We start from the raw sequence: 15,373 nt of genomic DNA on the forward strand, positions 1-15,373 counted from the left end.
TTGTTTTCTTGCATTTAGGCTTGCCCTATTTTCCTTCTACCAAAAAAACGTATAAAAATGTAGTGAATGTAAAGCAAATTAAGGGGAGGGGATAAATAGTTGAAAATCAATTATCGAAATACGCTTCCCACAAAAATAAACTAATTTGAATTTCAATCATATCTCAAAAATGGAATATTAAAAGCGAGGAGAAACATAAATAATAATAATAATAATAAAGAACGAGGTTAGCTATTACGATTACTTGCCTTATGAAATTTAACCCGAAAATTAAATGCAATCTAACATAATTCAAGGCAAGCATATGATAAACGAAAGGGGTCAGTCTCATTTAGAGAGCGATCGCGATGGTGATGGTGCCGGTGACACTGAAGCATCGGTGCACGGCAGGTGCGGTGACCCTTGTCTATGGAGGAGCTCACGAGCCAAGGCTTGGAGATCCCCGGAACCGGTCGATGAGGCTGAGCCGGTCCCTCCGTATTGGCGTGGATCGATTTGCCTTTGCTGCATGGCCCATGAAGTTTGCGCTACCATTGGATCAAAAAGTGATGATAAGTCGTATGTGGCCGGCACTGAAGAGGCTGATGGGAGGTCTGATATCGAGAGAGGAGGTGCTGCAACTAGCGTTTGTGACGGTGGCGGAGGTGGAGGGGGAGGCGATGGAAGCTCTAGTGTAGTTAAATGAGCTTGTAAGTAGGACAGTTCTGCTTGCAAATTCACCACCTGCCAAGAAATTACCAAATATATATAAAACAACAATAAAAGCTTATGTCAGTAAAATGATCAAGCTTGTATACCAAATTCTTCTAAAGATTTATATTTAATACATCCGCTCACTAATAACTCTAAAATTCCATTATTTTTTTTAACAAAAATCAAAATCAAAATTTTAACAATTTGTTCCTGTGTGAAGTTATATAAACTCATTTTTATGGACGACATAAGATTTATTTTGAAATGAAAAAATAAATCCATTTCTAATTAGAAAAAAGCAACGATTACTTATGGGGTTATCCAATTTTGCTGAATGTGTATTTGAAATTAGTGCATTTAATTTAATTCACAAATTATATATCTTTGACCGATGATTAATGACATTTGTGAACATTAGTTTTCCTTAAATTCATGCTTGCAATTACAAGAAAACTAGCAATGAGCCGAACCCAACAAAACAAAAGAAGAAAATAAAAACCCGACCATTTCCTGAATACCTGTAAAATGCATAATTTGCACAACTGGCCACTCCTTTGAGGTAACCGCCCACCGACCAAATGATTTGTTAATAAAAGAGAAGGCAAAGGAAAAAAAAAAAAACGTTTCTAGATTTCAGCGAAATGCAAAAACCTGCACCCAAAACAGCTAACCCTACTCCGCCCCATGCATTTTTATTCTTTTGACCGTACAACTATTTGCTTATATCCCAACGAGCATCAAATTTGGGCGTTTTTTAAGACAGCCCTTGTGCCTCTGTTAGAGTTAAATGTGAACAGAATCGACTTTTAATCCTTGGGGAAATACAATAAAATGAAACTTTGGGGTTCCTGGATTTACTTGATAGATAAAGAGGACAACATGGATAGTAAACTGACAAAAAAAAATCTAAACCGTGTCCTGCTAAAAACAGACAGCTATGAAAAAAAGGGTTGTTTCAAAAGATGGTTGGGGTTTGTGTTTTACCTGTTGTTGAAGAGCAAAGATGTGAGCAACGCAGCCATAAACCGGATCTCGAAGCCGAGCTTGAGCCTCGAAACATATGGTGACCACCGCATCGAGTCGTTTGTGAACCGGGATATGAAGAAGCAGCTTCGATACATTGCTTGCACCGAAAACCTTATGAACCGCTGCGAAATGGGCTGCACCTTGCTCCGAGTCGAAATAAGGTGCGAATATACAACCAGGCACACATTTCCTCCTCAAAAACTTGCAAGCACCACAAGGCCCTCCTCCACTGCCGCCACCACCACTACCTCCAGCACTACCACTGCAACTGCCAGAACCACCGCCTACACTGCCACCGCTGTTACTAGGATTTGAACTCATGATTAAACCGTGCAACACTTTGATCTTAAAGTAGTAGAATAGGTCCCATGATCAAGGGTTCTTCTTCAAAAAAAGGAGTGAAGAAGGAAAGTAAGAAGAGCTGTGGTTTTATTATGGGGTGTCTTGGTTTTTGGTTTGGTGGGTGTTGGTTTTTTTTTTTTTTTTGAGGTGGTGAAAGTGGTAAGGATTATTTTAATGGGGGAGAGGATTTAAAACACTAGAAGAAAGTCTTTAAAGCCACGCGAGGGAGCAAACTCCACCCTCTATTAAGCTGCTTGCGTGAAGCAAACATGCGATAAGCTTATCTATTTTTTCTTTACTACCCCCTTTATCTCGTGAATTTTCTAACAAAACACATGCCAATACCCTTCAACTTGTATTTATATACATGCTCTCGATATTTAACAGTTACATTGAGTTTCAACTAAATACAAAACTAAGTGAGATTAAAACCCTAAATAAAGTTAACTTAATTATTAAACACGGAATTTTTTATCGCTCCATCTAATAAAATCTTTTTAAAAGTAAAACGTGTCCAAAGGAAGTGTCTATATTTGCCACTGCGTGTTTTAAGCTGCGTAGAGGGCAAAAGACGCCAACTGCCCAACTCTATCTATCTGTCTATACATGTTGAAAAGGGTATTGCTTTCCTTTTCGATACAATAAGCCAAATTAAATCCACTGAATATTTTCGACAATAACTTGGTTAATTCATTACCCCACCCACAGGTTTATTTTTCGATTTAATTTCGGGGGTTAAAGCACTTTATATAGTAGGGCTTTAATAAATGATTATGAGGTTTTCAACTTAAACATAAACTCCATTAATGGATGTGTGTATATATATAGGAGGAATTATGAAGAAAGGGATTAAATATTATTCTAAATTTGGGTTGTGTTAAGGTTACTTTTAGCAATGGAAAAGACACCACACCACCATCTAAATTACGCTACCAAAATTCTTACGCATAGATTTATTTATATATATATTTCTTGGCTGCTGGGTTTAGATGTCAGGTAAGCTCGCATCAAGAAAACCTCTAAAAATGGAAATGTTAATGAACTTAATAAATTTGATGATGACAAACAACTACAACAGTGATTTGTCGTGTGGATCATCTTCCTATACTCACTTTTCTTCTTATTGCGTGACACCTTTTACAATATTGTACTCCCCTACAAAGAGATGCAAAATAAACCTTTTAATACCATTTGTAAAAATCACCAAATGATTCAACCAAACATCCCCAGACTATCTTTTTATTGAGTCTTCGAATTATTGATATTGTTTCAATCAACTTGGTCATCAATGTAAGTACTAAATGCTAACTCAAATATGACATAAAACATATTTAAAAGACATAGATTAAATGATAAATATGTGTGTGTTTACTGCATAGATAGTTTGGATGCAAGATATTAAATAAACAACCGATGTTTGTAAAGCTTAAGAGGACTATTTCTTTGCTTTAACTTATCAAAATCTGAGTTAATCGTGCAATAGGTATACACATGTTTATAACTTGATCCATATGTGTCAAATATATTTAATGTCAAAATTGAGTTGCCATTTAATGTCAAAACTAGCAGCTAGACTAACTGAAACATCTAATTGATATGATATTTATATTTTGAGGACGCAATTACAACATGTTATAGTTTAATGACCAATTTAAAATTTAAGCTATAGTTTAAAGGTGTATAACGAAATTAACCCAAAAAGGAGTAAAAGTTCTTATGTTCAAGAGAAGAAAAGAAGCAAAAACCAATAAAATAGGTCAAAACTCAAATTCAGCGTTCAAAGCATCGAGAGGCAGCCAACGTGAGCCATTCAAATGCTTGGCTTGCCACGTTGAGTCCGTTTCTAAGAACGTAACGGCCTGGTAAAAGATGACCTCATTTTTCAAACGGGACCCACGCGCCGTTCGCTTGAATCATACAAAAGTAACGTTCCTTCCCTAGTTTTTTAAGTTGATATAATTTACCCAACGTTATTTATAATAATAATAGAAAATAACTATTTTATTGAATTCAGTAAATATATTAAACTAACATCAATTAAACTGATTGCAGTATGACTAACAAATAATAGCATAAAGAAAAAATAATACGGTAAATATACAGTAAAGTAAACAGTACGTAACAGCGTGTCACCGCGCCGTCCGGCTCTTGTCCAATCCGTGTGTTGTGAAGAGGAAGCATTGACAGAAATCTCTAAGAACCATTGACATGCAGACACGTGTGTCAAAGAAACGACTTTGATGACCCACGGATGACGTTTCAACAGTTCCACATGATACAAGTCCTTCATCTCCTACTTTGCCATTCCACGTACGATCGCCGTTGAGGGAAAAAAAGAAATTTTTTTCCTTTAAAAGCTGCAAATTCCTAAATTGGTTTATGGAAAAAATATTTCAAATATTAAATATGCCAAAGAGATTTTGGCAAAAGATTAAGGTTCCAAGACGCCCTTATTCGTTCGTCTTTGAGCATGTGTGAGCTCGGCAGATTTAGGATTTAGTCTCTAAAATGAAAATTTTTTTATTTAGATATTTTATAATTTATAAAATTTTAAACTAGTAAAGTTAAAATTACATTTTAGTTTTCAAAAATAATAAAAATTTGATTTAATTCTCTAAAAATTATAAATGTATAAGCTATTAAAATGGCGAAATTATATTTTTACTATCATAAAAATATATAATTTAATTCCCTCCAAAAAAATTTATGACTTCCCCTATCCCCTAAGTCGTATTTCCGAATCTACCACTGTGTGTGAGGATGTCTAAATTTATTGACTTAAATTTTATCATGTGTTGATTTTATTCTAATATTAGTCTTATTGTGCTCTATAATAATTAATTTTGCTTATAATTAGTTCAGTAATTATAACATTATTAATAAATTAAAAAATGTAATAATTAATTTAAAATATATTTGATTTAATAATATTAGATTTGTCAATTTTCAACCAAAACTGGAAACCAACTTAATTAACATATTTCATATAAAGAAAAAGAATCGAATTAACTTGAATTTGAATCGAATCCATGCTTATTTGATCATAAAAGCCGATGGCTTGAATTTACCCAACCCCAACTTAAAATTCAAAATGAGTTAAACTCAATATAACCTTAAACACTAACCCAAATCACAAATTTTAAATGTAGTTTTTAATGTCAGTGAGATTCAATGCTAAAATTGAAGTCTTCAAATTTAAAGCACCATGTGTAAATATTTGGATTCTCCTTCACATTTATTCTAGTTTATATTTTAATAAAGGAAAACAATAAATAATTAAGTAATGAAGCTAAGCGTGGCAAGGTGACTCCAATACAATCATCATGGAGAACTTGCAAAATGCCATTAGGTGGTGCTGCAAAAACATGAAGTTGGAGTGCACGGTTGAAAGCCAAGGAGGCCATGCCGTTCACAACTCTGTTTCCCTCCCTAAAAACATGTACAAATTTAACCTCCCAATCCCAAATGCATCATTTCCTTGATCGACATGACTACTGCATTATAAGTAACTTGATTGATTTAAAATTTTAATCTGACAACCTACATGGAAATCTATATAAACTTCATTATTGACATAGATAAAATTTATTCAGATTTCTAATTCTTGTTTTGAATTATTATGAAGCATATACAGTCTATCAAACAAGTTGGCACTAATTAGTACCTTTAAAATCTGATTGTTGAAGTCCAAAATGACGAGATAGTTAAATGTTGAGAACTAAATTTATCATTATTTTATGCCTATATTTTAATGTTGTAGTACTTTTCTAGTTTTGATTTTTTTTATTTCAAATATTTTAATTAATTAATTTTTATAAAAATATTTAAAAATAATTATATTTAAAGCTTATGCACAAAATATTTCAAATATTAATATAAAAAGATTTCAACATGGTAATGTGATCTTGACTCCCTTTTTGCATAAAACATAAGCAAGTTGTCTATAGATTTATTCTAACTTAAATTTTATAATGTGTGGGTCGTTTTTTAAATTTGATTTGATTTGACTCTAAATATTAGTTTTGGTCATATTTTTTTTTCTATTCATGTAATTGATTAGGAAATGTATTAATTAAATTATCGGTTTTTGATCTAATATATTGAAACTAAAAAGAGTTGCGTAATTAGAAAAAAAAGACACTGCTAAAACGATATCAACGTATGTAAACATATATTATAATAAAGATGTAGGAAGTTGAAGTAACAAAGCTCCCACAAAATTTGGGAAGACCTTTTCTTTTGTCTGTCGATGAAAATCAAACACATTTTAACGTTGAATTTTTTTTCCTTAATAAAACCTGTCCCTTTAAAGTGTTAACAATCAAAGAGCACTTGTCTTGTTATTAAGCTTTTGCCTAGACTTTAACTAACACAAACAGCTCTCATCAAACCTAACATAATGTATGATTAAAAAAGATTAAACACTGCCCCCACAGGGTTTGCCCACTCGTGCGGTCGATACCATTATCAGATTTTATTATCATTTCCTTTTACCAATTTTACGATGATTTGTCACCTTAAGCCACGGCAAAACCGCTGTCCACTTTTATTTATAATAATGGTATAATAATTTTTTTGCCCTCCAATTTTATCGGAAAAAGTCATTTTAACCTTTCATTTAATTTTTTATCTTTTTCAATCCTTGAGTTTGTATTTTTTGTTAAATCACTCCAAAATGTTAACTTTTATTAACTTTTTTGGTGTGGCATACACGCAGGTGACATGTTAGCATTTAATTATTTTTTAAAAATTTTAATAATATTAAAAATATTTTTCATAAGTTTCATATTTTTAAATATTTAAAATTTTTAAAAATTAATTAAATGTTGACTTTTTCCATCTATTTTAGGGTAATTTGATAAAAAAACAAATTTACAAATTTAAAAACTAAAGAGGACAAAAAAAATTAATTTGAGGAGTAAAGTAACCTTTTATAAAATTGCATTACCAAGTAAATCATTATATCTAAAATTATTTGTTTAATAATATAAGTGTACGAATAAGAAGAGTCAAAGAAAAGTGTTTGAAATTTATATGCAATTATAATAATGCATTTTTTACTAACACAATCATTAAAAGAAGTGGATTTTGAATCAAATTTTGAATTTTGGAGTCAAAGATTAGTTTTATAATAAAAAAATACATATTTAATTATTTATTAGAATCAACATTTACACACATTATTAAATTAATAATTGAAATATATTCAAATTCTCATACATATAATAAAATTAATTTAAAGCAAAATCATGAATCTCACATAAATGAGATTTGAAGTTTCCAAATACTCAACCTTACCATTATTGCTGACATCCCCACTAGTTTAGTGGTTAAGAAGCGGTGTTGGCACTATCTTCAGGTTCGAGCCTATTCTCCACTCCAAATGATAAAAGAAAAAACCAATTTATTGTTTATCAAATAAAATTTAACTATTGCAATTTAATTTTTTATTCTTTTTAATAACAAAGAGACTAATTTAATGGTTTTCCAAATATATTCACCAAATTTCTTCTCTTACAGGTCAAACTAACTAAAAAAAGCCAAGCATCTAAAAAATATTTTTAAGAGATAATGTTACATTTATACTTAATACTTTTATAAAACGTCTAATGTAGTACCTACACTATCAATATGTATTTTATCGTAGTACTTGTACTTTTATAAAATATTCAATGTAATACTTGAATTTTGAAAATGCCCAATGTTGTATCTAGACGATTAATATGTGTTTTTGTTATGGTACTTGACGTTAACACCTTAATAAATTGCTAACCCGACCAATGAAAATTCAACACGTAGAATTTTCTTTTCCAAATTATCAAGTCCACATAAATAATATAAAATTATATGAAAAATTAAATAAAACAAAAAATAATTACATTAAATTAAAAAACAAATTACTAAACATATGGTTAATAAAATAAATAAATACTGAACTTATATAAGCAAAAACGTCATATCCTCCATTTAAGTAAATGGTCATCTTCTCTAAAGAGTTTTTCATTTAAAATAAAACACGTATTGATAGTTCAAATACCCCATTGGACATTTTCAAAATACAAATACCACATTGAATATCTTATGAAAGTCCAAGCATCAAATGTGATGTTATCTGTATTCTTAATTAGCGAAGCTGTTTTTTTATACCTTGTTAAAATGTGATATTATTCTATCAATTGCGATAGAGTAAAAAAAAACTCCACCAGTGGATTTAGGAAGATGTCAAGTGCCTTTTTTTAATTATTTTAATATACCCTAAAAATAAGTGGAATCAACCCAGACATGCTTGTGGAGTTTTTCTTGTATAGGATAATAGTCCTTTAATTATGGGCAATTATTTGCTATAAAGCTTATGAAGTTTTTTGGACTCTATAAACGAGTTGAGAGTGTGTTAAGTATTCAATTGATATGTATATATATACTTAATTTTTTAATGTACTTTATAGGACATATGTCACACCCTCAACCCGCTTTAAACTCCATGATGTATGAGATAATTTTTGTTATAATGATAAACTTAAACAAAAATGTGTGTATATATTTAATCTCAAATTTAAAAATATCAAGTCAACTAACAAGGTTGAGTTTGTGAGAGCTTTGGTATCTCACATTTGAGTCTCATTATGTGTAGATATCATGTGTGAGATTTAAAGGTGATCATGGGTCGCGCCAGGCCTTTATAGAACTTTAAGCCCATTTTATAGGCCCGACTCAAAAATTGGGCTCAAAATTTTATCCAAGTCCAGCCTAGATAAAAATACTAAAACTCGAGCCCGACCCACCCTATTAAATTTTTATATTATTATTTTTATATAAAAATAAAATTAAAAAACTTAATACATCAAATACACTAAAAACATTAAAATAAGTATTTCCCAACAAATTGAAAATAAATTAAAAATATTATTTATACTTAAATAGCACTAAGAGGTGTAACTTAGCAAGCAAATATCTCTAAAATAGTAACAAAATTAACAATAAAACAAGAGTTATACAATATCTAAAAAATAACAACAAAATATTAGCAGCATAATAGCGAATGACACCAAAATAGTAACAAATTTTTTTTCAAATTCGGGCCGGACCAGACTCGAGTAAAAAAAGCTTATACCAGAGGCCCGACCGGTTCAAAAAATGGGCATCATTTTTTATCGAGCTTATATTTTGTCCAAATTCTCCCACTTTTCGGGCAAGCCTTCGGGCCAGGTGAACCAGTCCATAATCAGGTTTAATGAGATTTGTTTAAATTTATTTTATCCTAAATTTGGTTGAATTCGTATTTTTTATTTTATTTTATTTTAATTATAATTATCCAAACATAAATTATTTATAATTATACGATATTTATATATTTCTTAAAAAAAAGAAAATTATTTAATTCAATGAAAATATTGGGAAACAAATACCAAATGTTTTTATACTGTAATAAAGAAATTGGGGGATTTCAAACAATGTGAAATCTTGACTGAGCTATCAAAATCTGGATAATTATATTAATTAACAGGTTTCTTTGGCAGTTATTTTCTCAAATTAAAATAATAATATAAAGGGTTAACTTCCCTGTATTTTCGCTCTTCTTCTTCTTAATCCTATACAAACCATAACTTACATAAGTATAAGATTACGTGACTAATAATATTTTCCATCATATTTGATGATTTTTTATTAATTCGGTTCGGTTAAATCAACTAACAATTTTATAAATTAATAAAATGGGTTCTGTTAAATAATTATAGGTATGGATTTTTATAACTAAAGTGATAAATTTAATTCATCGAATAATAGATATTAAGCCAGTTCGATTAAGTTAATTAAGACTTAAATTGATTGGTTAGTCGGTAATGTATGAGTTTAATTGATAGTGGATTTTTATTTTATTTTTTAATCAACTTAACTCACCGTCTGCTTTCATTTATTATTTAACAAAGTATTATAACTCAATCTTTGATATTATCCTAACCGTCGCACCTAAAATCAATGTCACCATTGACTAAATGGCTCGCTACAGTTTAGGATTTAATTTATCAATAACATTTTTTCGCGGAGTTATTTGAATTGAATCGGATCGGATTAATTTAGAAAGTACTTTTCATCCGGTTAGATCGGGAATTGGTACGAACTGGCTGAGTCAACTAAAAAATTGATAAAATCAACAGTTGAACCGACTAAAAACTGGTTGAACCGGCAGTTGAATCGATTTTTTTAATTTTTGTTTATTTTTTAATAATTTTTCAATCGAACCGATCAGACCGATGAACCAATAGCCTGATCGATTCGACCATTGATCTGATTTTAAAAATATTGCTCTTCAATAGTATTAAATTACGTGATCCAAATAAAACGTACTATATAAAATTATATAAAATCGACATTAAATCTTCTATTTGTCAATTTAATTATTTATCTTTTGAAATTTATTTTAAGTTTAAAGTGCCAGATATTTAATTTCAAAATAAATTAATAAGATGATTGAAACATATATATATATATATATATATATATAAAATTTGTCGTCCTTATAGTTTTTATTTTAATTAAACTGATTAACATTAATTTTGTCGAAAACTTTATGAATATCTAGATTTATGGCACTGAAAATATGGATGAGAAAAATATGTACCAAACATATTTATTAAAAAATCATATGAAAATTAACTGATGGGTCAAATTTTTATTGATTTATTATATAAAAATAAAAATATCTTTATAAAAATATAACTTAAAGTATTTTAATAAAATCATAATAAATCACTTAGGGTCTGTTTGATTGGCAGTAAAATGTTTTCCATAAAATGATTTCTGGAAAATGTTTTACTTTTCTGTAAAATGACTTACTGGAAAATATTTTCTGGTGTTTGATTGAATCTGTGTAAAATATTTTCTGCTGTTTAACAGATTTCCTAAAAATATTTTCCGGAAAAGTTGTTTTTTACATATATTAATATATATTAATAAATTTTTATATTTTAAATTGTTTTTACATATATTGCAATGATTTATTTATAATAATACTCAATAATAAGCTACAATATTGATCGTTATAAATTGAAAAAATATTATCCACAATGAGTACTAGTAAGAATATTGAATAATTATAAATTGCTTCGAAACCATAATGAGTACTAGAAATAATATTATCCAAATACATAATTAGTAGTACACCACATAGTAACAACATTGTCCAAGTGCATAATATTACACTACATAAAAGTATCAATATCTTCAACCCTGAGAAAATTTTTGAAGCCAAATTTTTCTATGCTTCTTACTTTTAACTAAAAACATTTTGGCCTCTGATTCATGACTCCCTAGATAATCAAACACAGAACACAAGAAGTCATCATCAAATCCTTCTTCCTCCATCGACATCACTTGTTCGTAAAGCTGTGCTGTCTTGTCGGCAGTAAATTGTTTCAAAGCATTAGCAATTTCGCCAAGTTGCTCACCCACAAATTTAATTTGTTCATTAACGAGACTTTCTTGACCACTTTTTCTTTTACGTTTGGATGTGCCAGAAGAAGATACATTTGTTCTTACCTCTTCAGCCTCTTCATTGTCGCAGTCTACAGGCATTGAATCTTCATTACCGTCATCCAAATCTATGTCAGCAAATGTTCTGGCAAAACTCTCTGTTGCCATATCTTTGCCAACAACCACAGCCATTTCATCATAATGATCAATGCTTTTATTCAAAAAAGGTTCATACTTCTTGTGTGCCTGTTGGATATTATACACAATTAGAATAACAAGTAAAAAATAATTAAAATATACTTAACATATATATACATATATTACCATCACTGTTGCATCGTATGTCGCTCTATCACATGTGATCATTTTCATGTTATCATCCCATCCAAAACCACTTTCACATCGAATTTTGCATATAATCTGCCACTGGTTTTTTACTGTCCTCAAATGATTTTCCACGTGCTTCGTATCGTATTGGACTTGGAATCTTTCAGAAATGACGTGGGCAACTCGATTAATAGAAACTGATTTGAAAGTATTAGAAGGCTTATTTCCTTTTCGAGCCTCCTCTGCTAGAATTTCAAGGAAAACATGTTTCATCGATTTTGTCCACCTGAATTGCTTAGAGGTCCCTTCTTTGTTGCCCTTACCCATTCTACATTAAATAATTGTCATTGTCAATAATTTCAATATCCAACAAGCTTAAAACATAATAATCAATTCAATATCCAACAATGTTAAAATATAATCAATATCTAACAAATTCAAGACATATATCAAAATCCAACAGTCTAAAATTTCAATATCATTATCCAACCAACATTTACAAAAAAAAAAACAACATCAGTCTAAAACATACATAACATAGAAACAATAACCCTAAGCCCTAAATCTACCTAATATTTCTAGCCATATAATCAGTCCACATAGTTTGTGCAATCTCATCTCTCTTAGCAGACCATTCTCTTACTTCTTCTCTTTCTTCTCGCTCCGTGAGAGTTTGTATTATCGAATCAAACTCAGACTCCTCGTATAATCCTTGATTAATTAAATCACTAGGATCAACTCCCATTATATGATTATAAATGATACAACAAGCCAAAACTATATCTACTTGAGTTTGAAAATTCCAAAATGGTTCAGCATCTAATACACGAAACCGTTTCTTCAAAATCCCAAAAACACGTTCAAACAGTGATCCATAATGATGAATGTCGAAGATTAAAGAGTTCCTTTGCATTTTCAGGCCTTCAGCAGCAAACTCTTTTAAATGATATCGGACACCGCGATATGAGGTAATACATCCAATTTGGATGCCATATCCAGCATCAGCAAGATAATATTTACCTACAATTTTACAATACGTAATTAATACTGATAAACTATGAGCTTACTGGAACTATTTGTGATAAATATTACCTTCTGGAATTCTTAATCCTCTTGGGCGTGAAAGTGCATCACTTAAAATACGAGAATCATGTGCACTACCTTCCCAACCAGCTAGAACATAGGCAAATTTCAAATCAAATGTAATGGCAGCCAATACATTTTGTGTCGTCCCCCCTTTACGGCTACGAAATCTTCCTTGCATGCTAAGTGGAACGGATGCACGAATATGAGTTCCATCTAATGCTCCAATACAATCTTTAAAATAAGGATAAAACCTTGGATTGTTTCTAATTTCACTAGGAGTTGACTCATCAGGTAATCTAATAACTAGTCTATACAATTTCAAAATAGCTCTCAATACAACCCTAAAGTAATGGTGAACTGTCTGAATTGATCTATAATATCTAGATCCAATCACTCGAAACCTTACATTATGACCAATTATATGTAAAAATATAACTACTTGCTCCCTAATATCGACAGATTTAGACGATTGTAACAAATTATTCGTACTAAGAATATCACATAAATTAAAAAAAGCGATCAGTCTCATCCTTATTATATCAATGCAATGCTGGTCACCACTATATAAAATACTATTAATATAGTTTTCTCTTTCATAATCTCGATTCACACGAGGGCGAGAAGCAATTTCCTTCCAAGTTTCTAATTTTTTAATCCAAAGAGCCCCAAAAGCTAAAACTGAAGCCACGACTCCGGCAATTGCCGTTTGATGTTGATTACAATACATCTACACAAAATAACGCCACACAAATATGTTTTAACTACTACAAAAGATGTAAGATTTTCATAAGATCACATAAAGTTACCATGACTAAAAAAGTGCATACATACATATCAAGCTAATTATAATTGCCCAATAATAATTTTTTGAAAGTAGCACTTATATATTGATCATAGTTAATACAATACTTCAATTGGTGCAAAAGTTTGTTATATATTATTAGGTTATCTTTCATGTATAATTAATACAATATATATGCTCCATTTTCAGCATGAAAAAAGCATGAGAAGACTGACTGGACAAAGCTAGCAGTAAATACTACAACATGTGTGTATATATATATATTTCGGACATAACTAACAAAAATTTCATCAAAAGGCTTAATTAGATGGCTTCAGTGGATTACTCACGTATTTGCCACTGCATTTGTCATTGTTGGAAACGTTTAAACAACAGTGCCATATAAGCATTAAGATCTTTAATATAATAACGATCTAATCAAAAGGCTTAATTATACTATTTTAACATCTTACGCCTATATTTATTAATTTATAGACGTAGCCAATTATTTTAAGTTGCCCACTCTGGTCTTAGCTAGCCTACATTTTTTAATTGCGAATGATGGTTATCATTTGCTAAAACATTTAAAACGAAAATCATGAATATTTTAATTTAAATATATATTTTATCCAAACGATAAATTGTTGTTATTATTTATTTACACCTAAATCTTTATGAATTATCCAAACAATCTGGAAATTCCAAGCCACATGAATATTTTATCCAAACGATAAAATCTTTATGAATGATCCAAACAATCTGGAAATTCCAAGGCACATGGAGGGAGGGATGATTGTGGGCTACATCCTTATTTCACAACATAAAAGATATTATAAAAAATATAATATGAATATGTAAATGTATCAAAATATATACAACAAAGAATGCATGAAGAAAGGATCACAATATTGTCTGAAAACAATGAAGCATATCACAAGATGATCACGGATATCTCGGGGAACGTGAATAATACCTTGATTGGATTTGAAGCTATCAACCAGAAATTCGAAGCAGGCTATAGTAAATACAAACACTGCGTTGAAGAAACATCAAAAGAGCTAAGGATTGCTAAACATAGGGTTGGAGAAACAAAGAGCGAAAAGAAGCAGCTTATGAATGAAATGACTAACATGATTGAGCAACTGAAAGATTAGAAGGAAAAAGAATCTACGTTACAGGAACAAGTTGAGAAGCTACAGATTAAGGCAAACAAGGAAGAAAACGAGAAGGAGAATCTGATGAAATCGGTTAAGCAACTGGAAAATAAAGTTGAGTTGTTGGAGAGGGCAATAAAAGAGAAGGATGAAGGTATATTAGGCCTAGGAGAGGAGAAGAGGGAGGCCATTAGGCAACTTTGCATGTGGATAGATTACCACCGGAGTCGCTGCGATGATCTGAAGGAAATACTCTCGAAAAGTGGCAAAGCTCAGAGGGCAACCTAGAGTAAGTCCCTCATATTTTTCATTACATTAGTATGTTCATTTTGGTTCTGCATTTATGGATTGTTTTTCATTGTTTCATTTGTTTTTTTTCTTTTTATTCCATAAGTTGGGTTGTTGATAAAAGCAAATTGTCAAGGTGATGTTCAAGTTATGTCTCGTAAAACTTGGTTGCTTGTAAAGATAATAAAACCTCAAATTTTCAATA

The 15,373-nt window shown here is 30.5% G+C and overlaps 1 protein-coding gene across 1 annotated transcript; it reads right to left on the reverse strand.

Moving 5' to 3' along the window:
• Positions 1 to 190: 190 nt before the first annotated feature.
• On the reverse strand, positions 191 to 2,379 carry LOC107900860 (LOB domain-containing protein 18). Its single transcript, XM_016826604.2, has 2 exons — positions 1,678 to 2,379; positions 191 to 723 (listed from the first exon to the last, which is right to left on the reverse strand). The coding sequence occupies exons 1-2, from the start codon at positions 2,038 to 2,040 to the stop codon at positions 328 to 330; spliced, it is 759 nt and encodes a 252-aa protein (XP_016682093.1). The 5' UTR covers positions 2,041 to 2,379; the 3' UTR covers positions 191 to 327.
• Positions 2,380 to 15,373: the final 12,994 nt, after the last annotated feature.

The sequence above is a fragment of the Gossypium hirsutum genome, chromosome D08 (genome assembly GCF_007990345.1).
Source record: "Gossypium hirsutum isolate 1008001.06 chromosome D08, Gossypium_hirsutum_v2.1, whole genome shotgun sequence".
Taxonomy (NCBI): Eukaryota; Viridiplantae; Streptophyta; class Magnoliopsida; order Malvales; family Malvaceae; genus Gossypium; species Gossypium hirsutum.

Coding starts and splice junctions, on each gene's coding strand:
- LOC107900860 (XM_016826604.2), bottom strand. CDS start 2,040: ATGAGTTCAAATCCTAGTAACAGCGGTGGCAGTGTAGGCGGTGGTTCT. Junction 724..1,677: donor TCTTTGCTCTTCAACAACAG/GTAAAACACAAA, acceptor ATTTCTTGGCAG/GTGGTGAATTTGCAAGCAGA.